General features: G+C 39.4%; 1 protein-coding gene across 1 annotated transcript in view; it reads right to left on the bottom strand.

Annotated features, from left to right (window-relative positions):
- The window catches only part of LOC113013106 (contactin-3-like), a 46688-nt gene that overhangs the window by 6761 nt on the left and 21985 nt on the right, over window positions 1-17942 (bottom strand). The window contains exons 15-21 of the mRNA XM_026153729.1: window positions 12403-12561; window positions 7326-7475; window positions 7152-7222; window positions 6279-6513; window positions 5689-5798; window positions 4073-4259; window positions 1047-1159 (exon numbers count right to left, since the gene is read on the bottom strand). Of these exons, the coding sequence (XP_026009514.1) occupies window positions 1047-1159; window positions 4073-4259; window positions 5689-5798; window positions 6279-6513; window positions 7152-7222; window positions 7326-7475; window positions 12403-12561 (1025 nt within the window). The remainder of the gene's footprint in view (window positions 1-1046; window positions 1160-4072; window positions 4260-5688; window positions 5799-6278; window positions 6514-7151; window positions 7223-7325; window positions 7476-12402; window positions 12562-17942) is intronic.

Genomic DNA, 17942 nt, shown 5'->3' with positions numbered 1-17942 from the left:
TAGATAAATCAAACTTTATTAAACTCATTCTTCTTGCTTCCTCCACTTCTGTACCATTGATTCATTGATGTTGAATTCTCTGGCAGCTGCTCTATTCCCATGTTGTTGCAGTATATTAATGACTAGCCTTGTATTGTGGATGGATTATCTCAGTTGTTCTCCTGACTGACGTTTGGTCCGTTTACAGCATCCTGCCATGCGATTGCATTTGTCTCTAACCATGAGGAACCTTAGTGTTCATCCTCCAGCTTCACTGTTTATGTTATGCTAACATAGCCGTGTCGCTAGCGATCACGTAGCACATCATTATATACCAGCTAGCCCAACTTCAGTAACCCTACAAACATCACTGCTGTTTAGTTTCCTGCCTTCATTTATGTTGGAAGTGATAGCAGAGCTGTACGTTTGAATTTTTTCAGAAATCTCTCAGTCAGAACATGCTATATCATGCTTAGGTAACTAGCGAAACTAGCGAGCTAACTTCCGCTAGCTTCCTGCTAACTTCTAACTCCGTTAAATGTAATAAATTTTGTTTTCATGGATGCCTGGAAGTTAAACTTCATAGTTACACCTGGTAAAGCAGCAATGCTGATCGTTTTATTAAAGATGAAAGAATTTAGACAGTTAACTCTCAGTGATGCTGCAGTGTTTGTTTGACCTGAAGTGTACTGAGTTTAGGACCCAGATTACTCCCAGATTTAAGAGCATCTTAGTCCGACAAATGCAACAATAACGACGGCCGCTTGCATGTTCTGCAAAAAAATGTGCTTTGTTGTGTATCTGACGGACAAACACCAAACCAGTTCCACATCACTGAAGTTGCACCATTTTTACAAACCAATTCTGGTTCATCTGTTTCACTCAACAATCGGCCATGTGCGTATGAAAACAAAGGCACTGCGCATGCGCGTTTTACTCATATTCTATCCCGATATTTCATTTTCCTATCGTTGCCTAACATTATACCGGTATTACCGTGAACGGTATAATATGGCCCAGCCCTAGTACCAAGTTCCCGTGAAAGCAACTGAGAAAGTAAAACTCACTTGATAGCCCAAAACTTCTGATTCTGATTCCATTGCCACCACAGGTTCCCAGTAAACAGACAGCTGAGAGCCCATTAGGTTCCATCCCACATTCATTGGCGGCTGGGAAGGTGCTGCGTGATATAAAAATTATTAACAATTTTATATCACTGCAGAAACATTAGTGTCACATTGGTGTATAATCCCAATTTCAAAAATTTGGGACACTGTGTAAAATATAAATAAAAACCAATAGTGTATTCACAATAAAACAAGGAAAACATAACAGATAATTAAACTGAGACATTTTAATATTTCATAAAATATAATAGCTCATTTTGAATTTGATGGCAACAACACATCACATCAAAGTTGGGAAAGTAAGTGATATTAAAAAGAAACTACTAAACAGGTTTATGAGCAACAGGTCAGTGACATGACCGGGTATAAAAGGAGCATTTTAAAGAGGCAGAGCTCCTCTAAAGTAAAGATGGACAGAGGTTCATTGATCTGGGAAAAAAGTGTGTCTGCAAATTGTGGAACAATTTCAGAATGATGTTTGTCAAATTGTTAGGACTTTGAAAATCTCATCATCTGCAGTACATGATGTCATGAAAGATTCGGGGAATCTGAAGAAATCTCTGTGCGCAAAGGATAAGGACAAAAATCAACGCTGCATGCACGTGATCTTCGTGCCCTCAGGCAACGCTGCACTAAAATCAGGCATGATTTAGTCATGGAAATCACAGCATGGGCTCAGGAACACTTCCAGAAATTGTCTGTGAGCACAGTTTGCTGTGCAGGTTAAAGCTTTATCGTGCAAAGAAGCTGTATGTGAACACGATCCAGAAGCATCTTCCCTGGAAAACTGTTCTGTGGTGAGACAAATTGAAACCCGAAAATCTTTCTGCAAAACACGGACACTACGTCCCCAGATTAAAAAGGAGAAGCATGATCAGTGATGGTATGGAGCTGTGTTTAGTGCCCATCTAGTACAACCGGAAATGAAATATGCGACAAACAAGACCCAGAAGTGTTGAGCACCACGAATCTTATATCAGACAAGAATAGGACAACATCAGTCCAGCAGCTTCTCTCCTCAGCTCCCAAAAAATTTATGGACTGCTGTTAAAAGAAGACTGGATGCTACACAGTAGTAAACATGGCCCTGTTACAACTTTTTTGAGACTTATTTCTGCTTCAAAATGAGCTAATATTTTTTCAGTTTAAACTTTTGAAATGACTTCTATGTTCTGCTTTGTACTAAATATGAGTTTATTGGAATTAGCTAACCATTGCATTCTGCTTTTATTTGCATTTTACACAGCACCCCAACTTGGTGAGATTGAACAAGAAAGATTTTATTTCACTTAAAGGATAACACAACTTAAAAAAGATTGAATTAAATACTATTATTATATGACACTAATCTTTGCCCAGTTTGGAAGTACAAATAAAGTGTGGATAAAAGCAGAATGGAACCCGTTCACTTTAAGGTGATTTGCTTTGCAGCTTCAAAATCATTTTGATGCTACACTGATCTGTTAAATGGCAGGTGGCATCTGTTTAATCCCCACTCCCCGACTACATTGCCCATTTTGGCAGTTAGTAAATTCAGTGAGAGGGTAACACCTCCTGGGAAATGCAAGTTGCCAAGGATAATAAAGGCAAAGCCCTGCAGATTGTGACTACTGAGGACACAAGGCCCTCGTCAGGGGACTGACAGATCAAGGTCCGGTTGCACAGAGTCAAGTGGAAGCAGTGTGCTTGGAAGCAGAAAAGATATAAGCGGGTCAGGCTGATGACTAAGCTAAAGGCTAACAAAACCATGTTGGCTATTCCTTCGGGGGGTTTTTGGAGGCAACTTTTGCTCACAGGGCATTAAATCAGACCTGCTTCAGCTCTTGTACAAAGCAAACTAATGGTGTATAAAACAGCTTTATTCGGGTTAAGCACGCTAATCTGCCTCCTGCTGCTGACTTGAAATTGTCGGCATTGAGATGAAGACTCTGTGTTTGTTACATGAACTGTTGCTAGTCTGTGTTCCAGCACGTCTCTAACCACTGCTCAACAAATCTTCATACTCCGCTTTAAATTGAAACTACTATGTCAAATGTGGTAAATGAGATGACTTAATGTTTTTGAATAATATGCGATCATTATGAACTTAATGTGTTTTTAAAGGTTCGCAACAGGGAAACGTTTGCTACTTCATCTCCTTTTAAGAAGACTTTGCAAGCATTTGGGAATAAAGGGAGGCGGCAGTCCTAAGAAAGATATATTTTTTATATTTTTTGCATTAAATAGAAATCAACTGCTCGACAGCTCTGCGCCTCGATTATTTGCTATGTGATAAAATATGCCATCAACCTGGGAGGCACCACATATTAAAATTAGTCTATGTGGCTAAATCTGGAATATTTACATGATGAATTTAAGTGCTCATAGAGAAGTACAAGCTACTCACGCTATGTACGTGGACATGCATTTTTTGCATGCAGTGAAGAACCATGTCTATTTTGAATGCAGTGATACCCGAGGGCCTGCAGAGCATGGTGCTATCCAAACTGGTTTTCAGCCCTCTTCCCCTGCACACAAAGATTTCTCTGGGTTCTCTTAATCTTTTAATATTTTGTCCCGTCGATGATAAAATCCCCAAAGGCTTTACAATTTTACACAGAGTGATAAAACCCTCCCTATCTTTACATCCTCTCTGGGACTTTCCTTTAATATTTTTTTGATCTAACTTTTTTGGCATGTGTTCCTGTGAAAAAGACCATATTTTTTCACAACAATACAATCTCTCAGATTTAGCCTATTATATTTGCATAGTTATCCTTTACATGCATTCTGTTTTTGTAACGCTGCACTGCGTTACTGGACTTGGATGCAGACACGTTTCAACACATGCTAGATTTCCCCAGCATTATTGGAAAAGCTAAGAATAGACTTCAATTAAACCACTAACTGTTTCCACCTCTGAATTCTAAGCAGTGTAGTCACAAAAATCAAACCCTTGAGCAGCAGTATTGTGTGCCGCAACTTACGTGGCTTTTTTGTGGTGACATTGATTGCAGGGAGGAATGGGCTAGTGCCTGCTGTATTGAAGGCGCTGACTGTTAGGAAATACTGTGTATTTCCTGCCAAGCCACTCACTGTGGCCGAGGTTTGGTTCCAAGGCACTCTAACTTTCCCCATGGTCTCTGGTTTAGTGTCATCTTCCCAGTAAGCCACCTATTTTCAGAAAGAGAGCACGTCATTCGGGATAGAAGGCTTTGGATTGGAGCAAAATGTGTACATCTATTCTTTATGTGCTTTCTAGCCCATGTGGCATAAAAGGATGCTTGCAAATACGCTACATTTGATGTCTTGAAAGAACTGTGGAATTTTAAATAAAAGGCTTTGATTGTATTCTCTGAAGAAAGATCACGGTTTTCTTTTACCTTTCCAGCTGGATATTTGATATCTCACATTACAAATCCTTACAGCTCCTAGAAATGGTTTAAAATGTACATACATTCGAACATAGATGAATGATTAGTCTCCTCGCTGATTAATTAACATATATTAATTGCCAAAAAATAATAAAAATATTCAGTGTAAAAGTGTTTTTCCAACAAACACTAGAAAGAGAAAAGCAGCAAATACTCCCAAGTGTAGAGCAGGGAACTATAAAGCCTCTGTACTTAATGACTGAAACTATTCATTGATATTAAATTGCCAATCAATTCTTTTGATTGTTGCTTGACTATCTAATTGTTTCAACAATACCTCATGGCTTTGTAATGTGGCAATATTTTTTTCTTTAATGGAAAGCTGCCTGATTAAAAATGGCTTTTAAACAGTTATGCTACAGATCGAGTGCCAGCAAAATGTATTTAAAATAAACGTAAGAGATTTTTGTTATTATCCAAACCATTAGCCTGGAAATAAATGATCCCAAATGAAATCCTTTTTAAGCAGTCATTCACTTTTCCGTCATCATTATTCAGTGTCTAATATCATAGAAGCAGCTCAGATATAAACAGCAACAAAAAAAAAAAAGAGTAAAAAAAGAAATCTACTTTCGCAGATGGAGTTATGGAAACAACTTTGACTTTATTGAGCAAAAGAATAACAACATCTTTCATTAAAGCCCTTTGATCATCCTGATTATTCCATCAGAGGTATGTGGACGAGGCAATCAGGGTGTCCTAGTTTTTAAAGGTAAGAAGGGATGAAATCAGCAGTTCCTGGTTTGAAGTGTAACAGTTTAATGTTTTACTCAGAGGAAAGTAAAAACACATCACATCTAGACCCGTGTTGCTGCTGTGCTGTGCTCCATGCATTTCCAGTGTAGCATTTCCCAGTGCCGTGACACAAGGCCCGATATTGCTATCATGATATCCCATGAATGACAGCAACATGAAAAGGCATGTGGCCAGGCAATTTTCTTTTGTTCTCTTGAAAACGCTCTGACATGTTTTCTTGTTGTGTTGCCACAAAGAGCTGTATAATTTTGGCAATAACAGTCGGCCAAGTGAAACAGCCATTTCCATGGCGACGCAGAGTTTGGAAGTGATGGTTTTGAGGTACAACAGGGGTTGATGGTGAGCATTTGAATCGTGTTGCTTGTGAGAATGTGTGTGTGATTTCTATTTCCATTTAAAAGAGTAAAATGTACCTCATAGCCCAGAACCCTTTCAGGGATGAAGGAGAGAGCCTGCCAATTCACCTCAATCTCAGAGGCTGAGACACTTCTGGCCCTAACTCCCGCTGGCTTCTCACTTGGCTCTGAAAACAGACAACGGGAGACTGAGCTGTGCCGCCGTCTTCCAAAAGCACAGAAACGAGCAGAACAAATCTCTTCAATTTTTACATTTATAACTGTGCGCATTCTTTTGATCTCTACTCAGATGAATCATCACACACAGGTGCTGCTGATAAATTGACTAACACTACACTACACACAGAGACACCCCCCCCCCCCCCCCACCCTTCAGCATACTGAGAGGTAGCACAGATCTAAATGCCAACCAGTTTTTACTGTGGCGCAGCATTTTAATACAGCGGTGATATTTGAAGGCAATCTGCTGGTTCGTACATAAATGTGTTCCCATGATTTTGTACCTCGTCCATATAAAGATATTTCTGCAGATTTATTTTTCTGCATGTGTTTTTATCTACCGAGCAGTTTTAATCCAATCCGATAAAAAAACAAAAAAATCTACTTTGGGGGCTTTGCTCAGATTCCACTCACGTCCACCCTTTTACCTGTCTCCGCAGAGTAGATGGTGACCACGGGGCTGAAGGGACCCTGTCCTTTGCTGTTGTAAGTGCCAACCTTAACGTGAAACGGAGAGAAGGGCGCGATGCTGTCGTTGCGGTACACGTAGCGCGACGCGCCAGGGGCGGAGGTGGCCACGTGAGTCCAGCTAGCTTCTCCGAAGGCGCGGAAAGCGATGATGTAACCAAAGCTCTCACCATTCTGTAGTTCTTCGGGAACAGGCTGAGAGTGAAACACAAAACTATAGTGATATTAAAACATATACAAACCACTCACGTTCACACCACCGCCGGGCTCACGCAGTCACCACCGTCTCTCATAATGTCAAAAAAAGTGCATGACCCACAAATTGCTTTTGCAACCCACCTGATGAAATAAAAGGAGCAGTAAAAATGCCATTTTAAAAACCTGCGCTCATTACCGAGCATCCGTGCAGCTTTTAAAATGAAAAGTTATTCTGTATATAATGAAATGGGAAATCTCCAATGATGAGATAACACAGAAAGTAATGACTTGTACAATGCCAGCACTGTTATTCTTCCATTCGACTCCTTACTGCTATATTTGAGCATTGTAGATTAGTCTGAACAGTAATTCATCACAGATCCGAGACTCACAAATGAGAATATCTGTCAGATTTACTTCTCTGTTGTATACGCTGCTGCTGCCTTACATGCAAGCAATTTGAGAAATTACAGCAACGACAGACTCCCATTGACCCCAAATTTATGACACCCACAAGCAAAACAGAGCAGGTGCTTTGGTTTAGCGAGGAATATTTAGAACCTCGTTTAAGATGAAAACGACACTGACTCCGGGCACTTTGAATAACAGACTAGAGCATAAGACTGATGATTTACCTCCCACGTGATAACCAGTTCATATCTGCTTCCACCACCTCCACCCACATCACCTGGCACTGCATCTGGAACTACAAAACACAGACCATGATCACATTTCAGTATAAAAACACATATATATAAAGCCGCATAAAGGCAAGTTATAGCACAAAAAGGGAAATCAATACGCAGTACCTGCATCCTCTGTCCTGGTCTTCACGGACACTGGGCTGGGTTCTCCGACACCAACGCTGTTTTTTGCCAGTACCCGAAAGTCATATTCAACCCAGGCATTGAGGTCCACCACGGTGGCTGTCAGTGTGTTCCCATCGATTATCTCCGGGACTAAGAATAAAAGAAAACATTGCAGACAGAAGGTCTTTGCAAGAGCCTACATGTATACAAGTGAACAGCTACAACTAAAGCAAGAGAACAATTATGCACACATACACTGTTTAAGCAGCGTAGCCTGGTCAATAAAGTGTTGAATGCAAGCTGGTTTTGAGTCATGACTGTAGAAGGTGGCTGGAGGATAGCGGATTTCGGACAAAGGACAGTAAATGGTTTAACTGTCAGCCCTGCTGTGCACAGCGGCGTCTTCCTTGATAGTAACACTGAGGGATCCAATGAAATGCCAATAAAAAACCTACAGCCATTGGCTTGAAACGTGCAATGACATTTGTTCGCTACTTCGGTACAGCACAAACAGCTACAGTGAAAAAGCTGACTCGTTGTGGTGTTCTCAAATGTCCATCTATCCATTCATTCTCTTCGTCTTATCCTTGTCAGGGGTCTGGAGCCTATCTGAGCTACGCTAGGGCGAGAGGCGGGGTACATTCTGGACAGGTCGCCAGCCTGACGCAGCTTCTCAGCAAACAGCTGCCAATGTACACCTCCAGCACATACAGGCCAATGTTAGATATCATAAATGATTTCTCAGTTGTGTTGATCTCCAGTGTTTTCTCTCCTTTCAGCTTTGCTTTGCTCTCAGCTAATTCCGGAGGGAAACATCTAAGCTTTTTAGATGTGATTTTTTTCCCCCACCGAATTAACCAAGCAGTTGTTTTTTTGTGAAATGCAGCCTTTACACCGTTTTTACTTAAATTACAGGACTGTTTTAGCCATAATGAGATTGGATAAAACCAATAACAGGGAAGCAAAACGGGTGCAGTCCAGAAAACCAGAACAAGCTCTGTAGTGCTCAGAAAGTTCTGTGATCAGCATTTGACTTTGTCAATTCATCATGCCCCTTTTTTGTTACAAACAGTTGCAGGATTGGTAAAAATTTGATTACAGGAATTTTACCGTGAAGCAACTCCTACTTTCTCATTTAGGTCAAACTTTTCTATATAAAATCTGTACAATATACTTTTAAGTTAAACTCAATTGTCTCAAAAAAAGCCTCACACATGCGACGATCCCCTATGAGCAAGCACTAGTTGACAGTGGGAAGGAAGAACTGCCTTTTAACAGGAAGAAACCTCCAGCTGACCCAGGCGCAGGAAGGGCCGGCCATCTGCCATGACTGGTAAAAATCTGCCTTTATGCTCACCCCAGCTGATTTATTGTTATTATAACTGTTATTATTTATACTGTTTATTATTATAAGCCTTACCCTTTTTAAGTAAACTAATAAAAACAACTGCAGTATATGCATTCAACCTTTTCTAGACACCTGGACCCAGATCATTAAGAATGCAGAAAAAGCCTGGTATTTGCCTTTTTCATATAAACTCACATTTATAAGAGACGAATAAAAAATGACAGCATGTGCACCTATGTTTAAGTTTTCCCACATAAGTACAATGTAAAATGTTTCATTTAATGGATTAATGAAATTTACTTGATTGCAATGCATTGAGTTTATACCTTAATGATTAATTACTTGAATGAATAAACCTTTCGTTTTGTGCATCTCAGTTGCATTTTAATCAAAATTATTGCTTCATGTCTACTGAGGGTGAAGAACATTTTTTGAGTGTTACATTTTGAAAACCTTAGGAAAAAGCTGCAGCTGTGCGTAATGACTGTCTGTCTTTCTCCAAACTCCTCTTGCCTCTGGTCCTTTTCTTTCTTTGTTTATTTTCTGCTAGGGTCCTTTTACTCTGAACTTAACAGAGTTGATAGCTTCAGTTCTTTTTTCCCATTCAGTGGGTTTGATTCTGTTTGTATTTCCAAAGCTGAGGGTACCAAATAAAACACATTCCCTTTTCTCCACTTCTCAGATGAGTGTCTCAGTTTCACATTCAGTGAAATTGCTTGTTTGCTGTTTTGTTTCTTTGCTATGTCCAATAACTTCTGGTGGAAATGGCAATTTTATATGCAAATGATGTTTTCATCCATTCATGGCTGTGGATGGGAGTAGAAATTAGGCTTGTGTAGATGCTTCAGGACCAAGCTGTGACAAAAACAGACTTGACTTGAAAAGATGAAAAGGACGCTGGTGTTGACTTAGCATGAGTACACAGAAGGTCATCGAAGTGGCTAAAATGAAAAAGTAATAATGAAAAAAAATATGGAGCCACCAAAACAAGCCTCATCTCTTTATATATTTCCTAAGTAGCCAGATTTTCTTGTCATTTTTAAAGTGGCCTTGAACAACAGTTCCCCAGGATTTCAAAGTTCTCCACTGGACACTGACAGATTTTTCACTCTTTTTTAGTTCAGACCTTGCACCTGACCATATATATGTTTTTTTGTTTGTTAAGACACTTATCACTAGCATAAGAAGCCACCTAAATCAGGGGATGAACCAGTGTTCTACAGACAAATTGGAAATTTTTTATCGTTAGATAGTTTGTTACCAACAAACTGTCATAAGAACACATAAGTTGTTCTCATTTCTTTAGTTGAATCTCCAAAAAATGCCAAAGATAACAGTTTGACAGGCATCAAATCATATTTTTTGCAGCAACAAGGTGATTCCCAAAGTGCTATTAGCTGAAAACTTGACATATCTCAACGTGGTGTGCAGTGTCCTTAAAAGGACAGGTGGAAGACAGAAGAAGTGACAGGCCTAAGAAACTACCTACAGCAGACGAACAGTATCTGAAAATCATGCCCTTAAGAAATAGGAAAAAAAATCCACCAGCTGATAGACCTGAGAGATGCATCCTGCCCTCAGCTGATCCATCTGATTAGTCCAGATGATTTTGTTTTGTACCAGTAAATAGTTGGTTTTCAAACACATGAAGGTCTCTGTGTGGTGTTTGAAAGTCTTATTTCTAGAGAAAGAACTAGTGACCTAAGTGACTGTGTGATAGTAATAGTATAATAGTAATTGTTTAAAATAATATTTGCAGGTATTTGATTCATTGAGATATTATTCTTATTGTATCTCTTATATTTCTACTGTTCAGCACTTTGGTCAGCCTTGTGTGTTTTTAAAGTGCTATATAAATAAACTATGATGATGATGATGATATCAGGTTGCAGCAAAGCTGGTGCCAATCCCTGCACAGATCACTGGTACATCAACAACAGTTCACACTCTTACGTGATCTAATACTTATTTGTCTTTCCTGAACAAGTTTGCTCCTAAACTTAACTCCATTCTTGGAGTGTGAATCTTAATCTGCATCTGCTCAGCTCTGTTGAGAATCATTAAAGCAGTGGTTGGGACTTCTAGTCAGTAAATCAATCAATCAGTTAAAACAGATTATTATGGACTTCAAAATCTTATATGGGTTTCTTATGTACCTATTTTCAGTGATATCAACTTTAACAGCAGGAAACTAACCAGGTATATAATTCTTCCTTTCTCTATATTTGACAACAGCATAATAAAACTGGAAATTTTGTTTTTGGTGTGCCACCCCAATATTTTTAATGGCTCCCATATGGCCACTCCTATGAAAAAAATCTGGAGGCGTCCCTACAGGTATTATTGAGACTCTGCAGGTCCAAATTTGACATTTTAGGTTCAAATTGTCATCGATGGGTAAGAAGGAGGTCAACAGTGAGTGTATAAGTGTATAGCCATCTGCAAAACACAGCAGAGGCTCTGTCACGGTTTGGGGCTTTATTTTAGCCAGTGGGGTTGGCGATCTTGTCAAAAATTAATTGAATTATGAACAGAGAAAAGTAAAATTTTGAGTCACCATGTAATACCACTTGGAAAGCTGATTGGCTTTTTGCAGTTGCCATTGCAGGAAAAATCATACCTGGATTGAAAAACACACAATGAAACAATATCATTTATGGACTGGTCTCCTCAGAACCCCAACAGTGAAGCAAGTGTGGGATCATCTAAAGGTATCTAACATGCAAAGAAGAGCTTTGAATGTCCTTCAAGAAGCCGGAAGAGCTATTCCTGGAGACTACTTAAAGAAATGACAAGAAGGTTTGCCTATGAGAGGCGATCATACCAGATATCAACTTTTAAGCTCATTAGAGTTGTACAAACTGTTTTATTGTCACGGTTCTGGGTTGTTCTGACCCAGCTTTTTGAGTTCTTGTGTTTTTATATTATGGTTTATGTTTTGAGTCCTTTGTTGTACTGTGTTTGTTATTTCCCCAGGTTTCAGTTATGGTTATCATAGTTTATTTCTTAGGTTTTGTAATATGGCTTCCCTGTGTTCCATGTTGTGTCTACTGTGCCTTTCTGTACCATGTTTCAGGTTCCTATGTTCTGTCTCCCCAGTTGCTGTTAAGTTTACATGTCTAGAGTTCAGTCAGTGTGTTTCCTGTTTTACTTTGAAGGTCCGTGTCTCATGTCAGTGTTTCTAGTTTTGCTTCCCTTGTCTCGTCCAGCCTGATTACTCCCAGCTGTGCTCTCCTTCTGTGTCTCATTCCCTCGTTATCCCTCAGTATATTTAAGCCCTGTGTCTTTGTCAGTGTTGTAGTCTTCCTCATGGCTGTATTTTTGTCATCCATGTCCCTGTTTAGTTTTGTTATAGTTTTTGTGCCATTCTGCAATAAAGCAGCTTTTTGGGTTTAATTCCTGTGTGGTGAGTTTTGCGTTTGGGTCCTTCTCCTGCCTGCACACAGCCGAAATATGACACTTATATTTTATGTTTCCAATTTTCTCAACAACATATGAAAGAATCAGTGATCGCTCAACACTTTTGCACAGTACAGCAGCAAGAAGGACCTTTCACTGTCTTGAGTAAGAACATGAATCTCTACCCTTTTTTCTAGCTGACCCCATACACTGACCCACCTGCCAACTGGGGAAGAGAAATAACAGCATTTCCCTGTGGACATCTGTGAATTATCTGAATAATATCTCATGTGCTATAAGATGAAAATTTATCGTCAAGTACTGCGTCACCTGTGTTAACCCTCTGCCAGCCCACAGTGAAGGGAGTTCGGGTTTGAATGAGGTAATTGGTGATGGGGCTGCCGTTGTCTCTGCCGGGGCTCCACGCCAGCTGGGCTGTACTGTCTGTCACCTCCTCCACCGTCACTGAGTCTGGAGGGCTGGGAGGGCCTGGCTCAATCACAAGAACAGATATTGTGAGGTATTCGCACATGCAGAGGCACAGACGACGCTACAGAATAGTATACTCGCACGTTTTGCAAGGAAAACATGACATTTAGTGGCATATAAAGGAAAAGCACACACACACATGCGTCGGCCAAAATGATATCGCTATATAGCCTTCATATCTTTCAATCAACATCAGCGAGAGAACATTCTGAAAAAAGCTTTCAGCTGAGAAGATGTAATGCCCTTCACAAAGTATTAAAAGTTAATTCAAGATTTATTCTCCAATATTCACCCAACTTGTAATCCTTCCCTTTCCCCGTAATCCTCCCGGTAATTGATCGATGAAACAGCAGACCTAAGTGGATGCAGGGAGTCAAATTAAAAGGTAAAAGATGAAAAAGGGGCCTCACAGCCCCAAGGAAACAGAGTTTTATCATTTATTTTTATTATCCCACCAATTAAGCGGTGTGATGTTTTACTTTAGTTTCATCTGCGGGTTCCTATTCTAATGAAGGTGTCAGCTCATCAGAAATAATAGACCACTAGAGAGCTGTGAGATAGACCGCAGAATAATAACGCCCCTTGCTCTTCTCGCACTCCCCACCAGCTCTGAAGTGGTTTCTAATCTGAAGCAAAATATACTAATTATTAAAGTGTAGCATGATTATTTTAGTAAACAATCAATTGTCTGGAAGCACAAATCCTTTTGTTTTCATATCTCCTGCAGCATGTATGTATATGTCTATGTATGCATGCAAGGATATATTGGATTAAGCTGAGCAAGTAACTGCTGAGCGACATCCTTTTGTTTACTGAAGCCTTGGACGTTACTGCCCTCATACATTTGGCCTTAAAACCGTGGCTTTAGAGATATTGATCTCTGTAAAACTCATTAGTGGCTATTGATGAAAAAAAAAGCAACTTTAATACACTGACCTCATTAATACATATTAATAGGACACACAATCAAAGATCAATTCCTTATCCTCTTAATTACATTTCATTGGCTGAGGCAAGAGGCTCCTGTCAGTGTCTCGAGGGTGTTCAAATAATCTGTTATTAATATGGACAGACTATCTGAGCTTTCATTGTGAACTTGTCTGAGGGAAAATTAATAACCGGCTGTATTTACTGACACTGGCGATATTATTCCGATCTCAACCAAATATTTCCCAAATTCTCAAAATGTGCTGCAACACGTGCCAGAACTAAACAAGAGCATATCATAAGCGGGTCGAAATACCAGTGTGAAAACACATCGTTCTGAAGTGTTACATTGACTGTCATGAGTTGTATTTCCCTAAAAACTATCTCTCGGGATAATGATGATGATGGTGGTGGTGCAGCTGTCAAACAAGCACAAGTGTTCCCCAAGTGGTTCGAATGCTAATGACTGTGATATTATCCTTATATTGTGACCTTCTCCAGAGCCACCATCACCACCCAGTGGAGTGTTTGTGAGGCATCTAAAACGGGTTTTTTTTCCACACCCATTGTGAAAAACAAGAACCCAGATGATCACTCAAGAGTCTTTGTGTCAGGAGCGATTATCATTGACCTTCAGCGCTGTGAGAGGAAAGGAGCGAAACCCCATTGTAAATAACACCCTGCAAAATTATCGAGCTGACTAATATACATGATTGTAACAATATGTTTGATGCCAGTAACGCCAACGATCACTGTTACCACGATCGTAAACGTGCTGCTGCAGAATCCCGGTGAAAGGAGACGTCTTGCTGTTGTTTGTCTTAACATTAAAATAGATTTTTCTTTTTTTTTTTTAAGAACATGCAAATGCAGCCACTGGGGGAAGCTGGCTGTGCTTTCATGTTTCCTCACCTTCCTCTTAAATTATACAGCCACGCAGAATGGTTTGATCTTATTTGTCAAGGTTTTGAGCTATTTATCTCTAACATTTCGGCACCCTTCGCAAAAGAAAGGGGAGTGAATTTAAATTGGAAGAAAAAACTCTTTAAAAAAACATAAAAACTAAACCAAACAGCAGATTCAGTCTTTGCTTTAAATATTGCTCACAACATGGGACAGTGTCTTTAGACAAATTAGTTCAATTAAAATCAGGGACAGACAAGGACAATTTCTCTGGGAAGATGAGAGGTGGCAGACAGTGCATTTAGTTGTGAATTTTATTTAAATAATGAGGTTCTTATTCTTTAATTGCCTCTTTGAATGATTTAAAAAAAAAAAGAACTGTGCTACATTTCAAATGTAATGCGAAATAATCTTTTTTATAAGTTCAATAAGGGAGCCTCTGCTCCTCCTTACTGATTTGGACTATTACTACTATTTTTTTTGTCACTTTCATTTTCCCACGCTGTCAAACTCAGCTCTTTCTCAATTTCAACTCACTACTTTTGCCCAATTAGCCCGGAGACACTGTTCTCACTCTGCCTGTCAGCAGCCTGTCTATCACAAATGCTTCTTCCATTTCCACAAGTTGTCCAGGGTATCTTAACTGAACTCATCTGATTACTCTGCTCCACCATCATCAGGGTTTAGTCCTGTCACTATCTTCTACTTTCATCTGAGCCTCCGCTCTAAAGTTCTTATTAGATTTGATCAAACTGTAAATACTTACACCTGTGAGCTACATTTCCTTTCCTTCCAAATGACCTCTTTTCATTTAATAACACGTAGCTACAAGCTACAACAGTTTGAAGACAAACACCTAAACTGCAGGACATCCAGAAAGGCATGTTATCCTATATTTCCCCCCAAAAACACAAGGACTAGAAAAAATCTCAAGTACTAGCATAGACATGTATTATGATACTCTATCGATACAGGGACACTAAATATCAATATTTTATTACATAAATCTGAATATTCTGTGAATACTATATACAAAAGGGCTAATTTCATGCACTAAAATCTTGAGTTAATGTTAGTCATGCTTACATCTAAAAATTAACAAAAGCAGCCGCCAGCTGTTTGTTTTGAATTTTCTTCACATTCTGGGACTGATTTCAGCTTCCGGTGACTAAATGGTTGCACAGAGCAATGTTGCACACTCACTACACATTTTGATTGCAAAGTGATTGCACAGGTTGCCTGATAGGAGGTAACCTTTCTGCAAACAGTGTCACAATCTGGCGAGGGCAGACTGTATGAATTGAGAAAAGGACCCAAAACGCAGACTCCAAGGAACAGGGAACAGAACTTGAAATGTTAACAAAAGGCGAGCCGTTTAATATGGCTGGTAGAAAAGGTACAAACAAAGGGCAAGGCAAACTGAAGCAAAATTAACACAAACCTAAACTGGGGAATCTAAACAAACAATAAGAAAAACCTAGACAAGAAACTTGGAAGCGAGGCATGGCATCGGAAACATGGCGTGGACAACAGACGACCTGACAATCACACACTGAAAACAGAGGACTTAAATACACAGGAGGTGATTAGGGGAAGTGGAGACACATGAGGAAACAGCTGACTAGGATAAACATAATGATGCACAGGCAAGAGTAAAACTAACCGCATGAGCACAGAACACAAGACCCCTTTTCAAAATAAAACAGGAAACATGCAGACTTAGACACGACAACCAGAACTTGACAACGTAAGACACAGACATGAAAAGCATGAAGAGCAGGGGAGATTTAACATGGTTGGAAACGGAGGGGGAAATAATAAGAACTAGAAACACTTAGGCATGATAATACAAACTTGATAACATAAGACACGCAGCATGAAACACGAAGGGTGAGGGGACACTTAAATACAGGGGAAGAAAACACAAGGAGTCTAATAACCCAATGAACTTAGATAATCTAATGAACAAAATAAACTCAAACTTAAAACGCTGGGTCAAAAGACCCAGGACCATGACAAACAGTTGCAGTCTGATTTGGAGTGACTGCAATCACTCTCAGAAAGAATGTCGAAGGTTTGCAATTAATTGCTGTCTTATTGGTAACATGTTGCCATCAGTCTGAATGAGTCTCTGTCAAAGAGTTGAATGTTGTACTTTGATTGGTATGCTTGATCTAATTTTGCCTTAAAAAAACAAACAAAAACAAAATCAAAATTGCAGCGTGATAACTTTATCTTCTTGGAAAAACAGATATTGACAAAGTTTAACTTTGAGGACATCATTTGCAGTTCAAAAAGATGTTGATAACTCACAATATATGTTATTGCAATGCTCATACTGCAATAATAATATTTGATTGTGCCATGAGATATCTGGTGAGTCTTACCTGTATGAAATACACCGTTTTTGGAAAATGAAAATGAATTTAATGCCCCATGTTACCATGAAAATGACTTCAAATACATCTACTTTATATGCAAACCGCTGTTTACACGTTGGTGCTTTGATAGTAAAACTGTCATTAATCCATTTTTCTGTCAAGCAACTGTTTTTTATTTGTTAGTTTTGATATTTTTCTTAAATTGACTATTTTATCATCACTGCATTGCTGCTTTCACCCATGTAAAAGGTGCATTTGAAAACCGGCTCTTATCTGTTGGTTTCTACTCCACGTGTTGCGTTAATATTTTGTATTTTGGGATGTCAACGTTTGCTTGCTGAATGGTTTATGTGGTGTTTTCCACCCAGAATTTGAAGCTATTCGATCCAAACTTTGAGACATCTGTGACAGCCGCCACGAGCAGGAAGTGTAAATAATGCACAATCTTGAGTCACACTCCTGTCTCCTGTCTCCAGTCAGGAGGCCAATCCATTTCCCTGGACTTGATATTGCTCCAGCTGGATAAACAGCATTACTTCCTATTTTTCTTTGTCCGCAGTCATTCGTAAAGAAATGCTTATTAAGAAGAGCTTCTGCGCCTCAAGTTAAATAGCAACTTGTTATCCTTGCAAGATAAAGCTATGGATTCAACCTTTTCAAATCCTGACACTAAAATCATCCCTCACCTCATCTGACATTTAGCATATTTGGGTGGTGTCAATTTGCTGGGCTATTTGGTGTATTGATTCCACCCCGAAACATCCCTCCTCCAATTCCACGAGCAACACAAACACACCCCTCCCTGAAATAAATAACAAAAGTTATTTTGTTCTGCCAAATGTAGCTCTCGACAATAATGTCTCTCAGGAGCTATACATACTGCATGAGTGAGCGCAGACAGGCATGAAAGCATTCTGCTGTCAAGTACACTGCAACAATATTGAAAACTGGTCATTAAAAGACAGGGAGAGAGAGAAAAAGGAACACATCCTAAAAAATGTATGGCTCGTACTCTTAGAATTTCACACAGTTTTGTGAAGTTTTCTTCCAAAAACATCTCTGAGCGCCAGAGAAAAGGAAAGCGCCTTCCTCTGTTTGATGTAATGAAGCGCCTTGTAGTAGAAATAAACACTCTGATGATATCCAGGGTGATTCTGATGAGAATATGGA

The sequence above is a fragment of the Astatotilapia calliptera genome, chromosome 20, assembly GCF_900246225.1.
Source record: "Astatotilapia calliptera chromosome 20, fAstCal1.2, whole genome shotgun sequence".
Classification (NCBI taxonomy): Eukaryota; Metazoa; Chordata; class Actinopteri; order Cichliformes; family Cichlidae; genus Astatotilapia; species Astatotilapia calliptera.
Note: the sequence above shows the minus strand (reverse complement) of the source record. Positions and strands in the feature narration are given on the sequence as shown.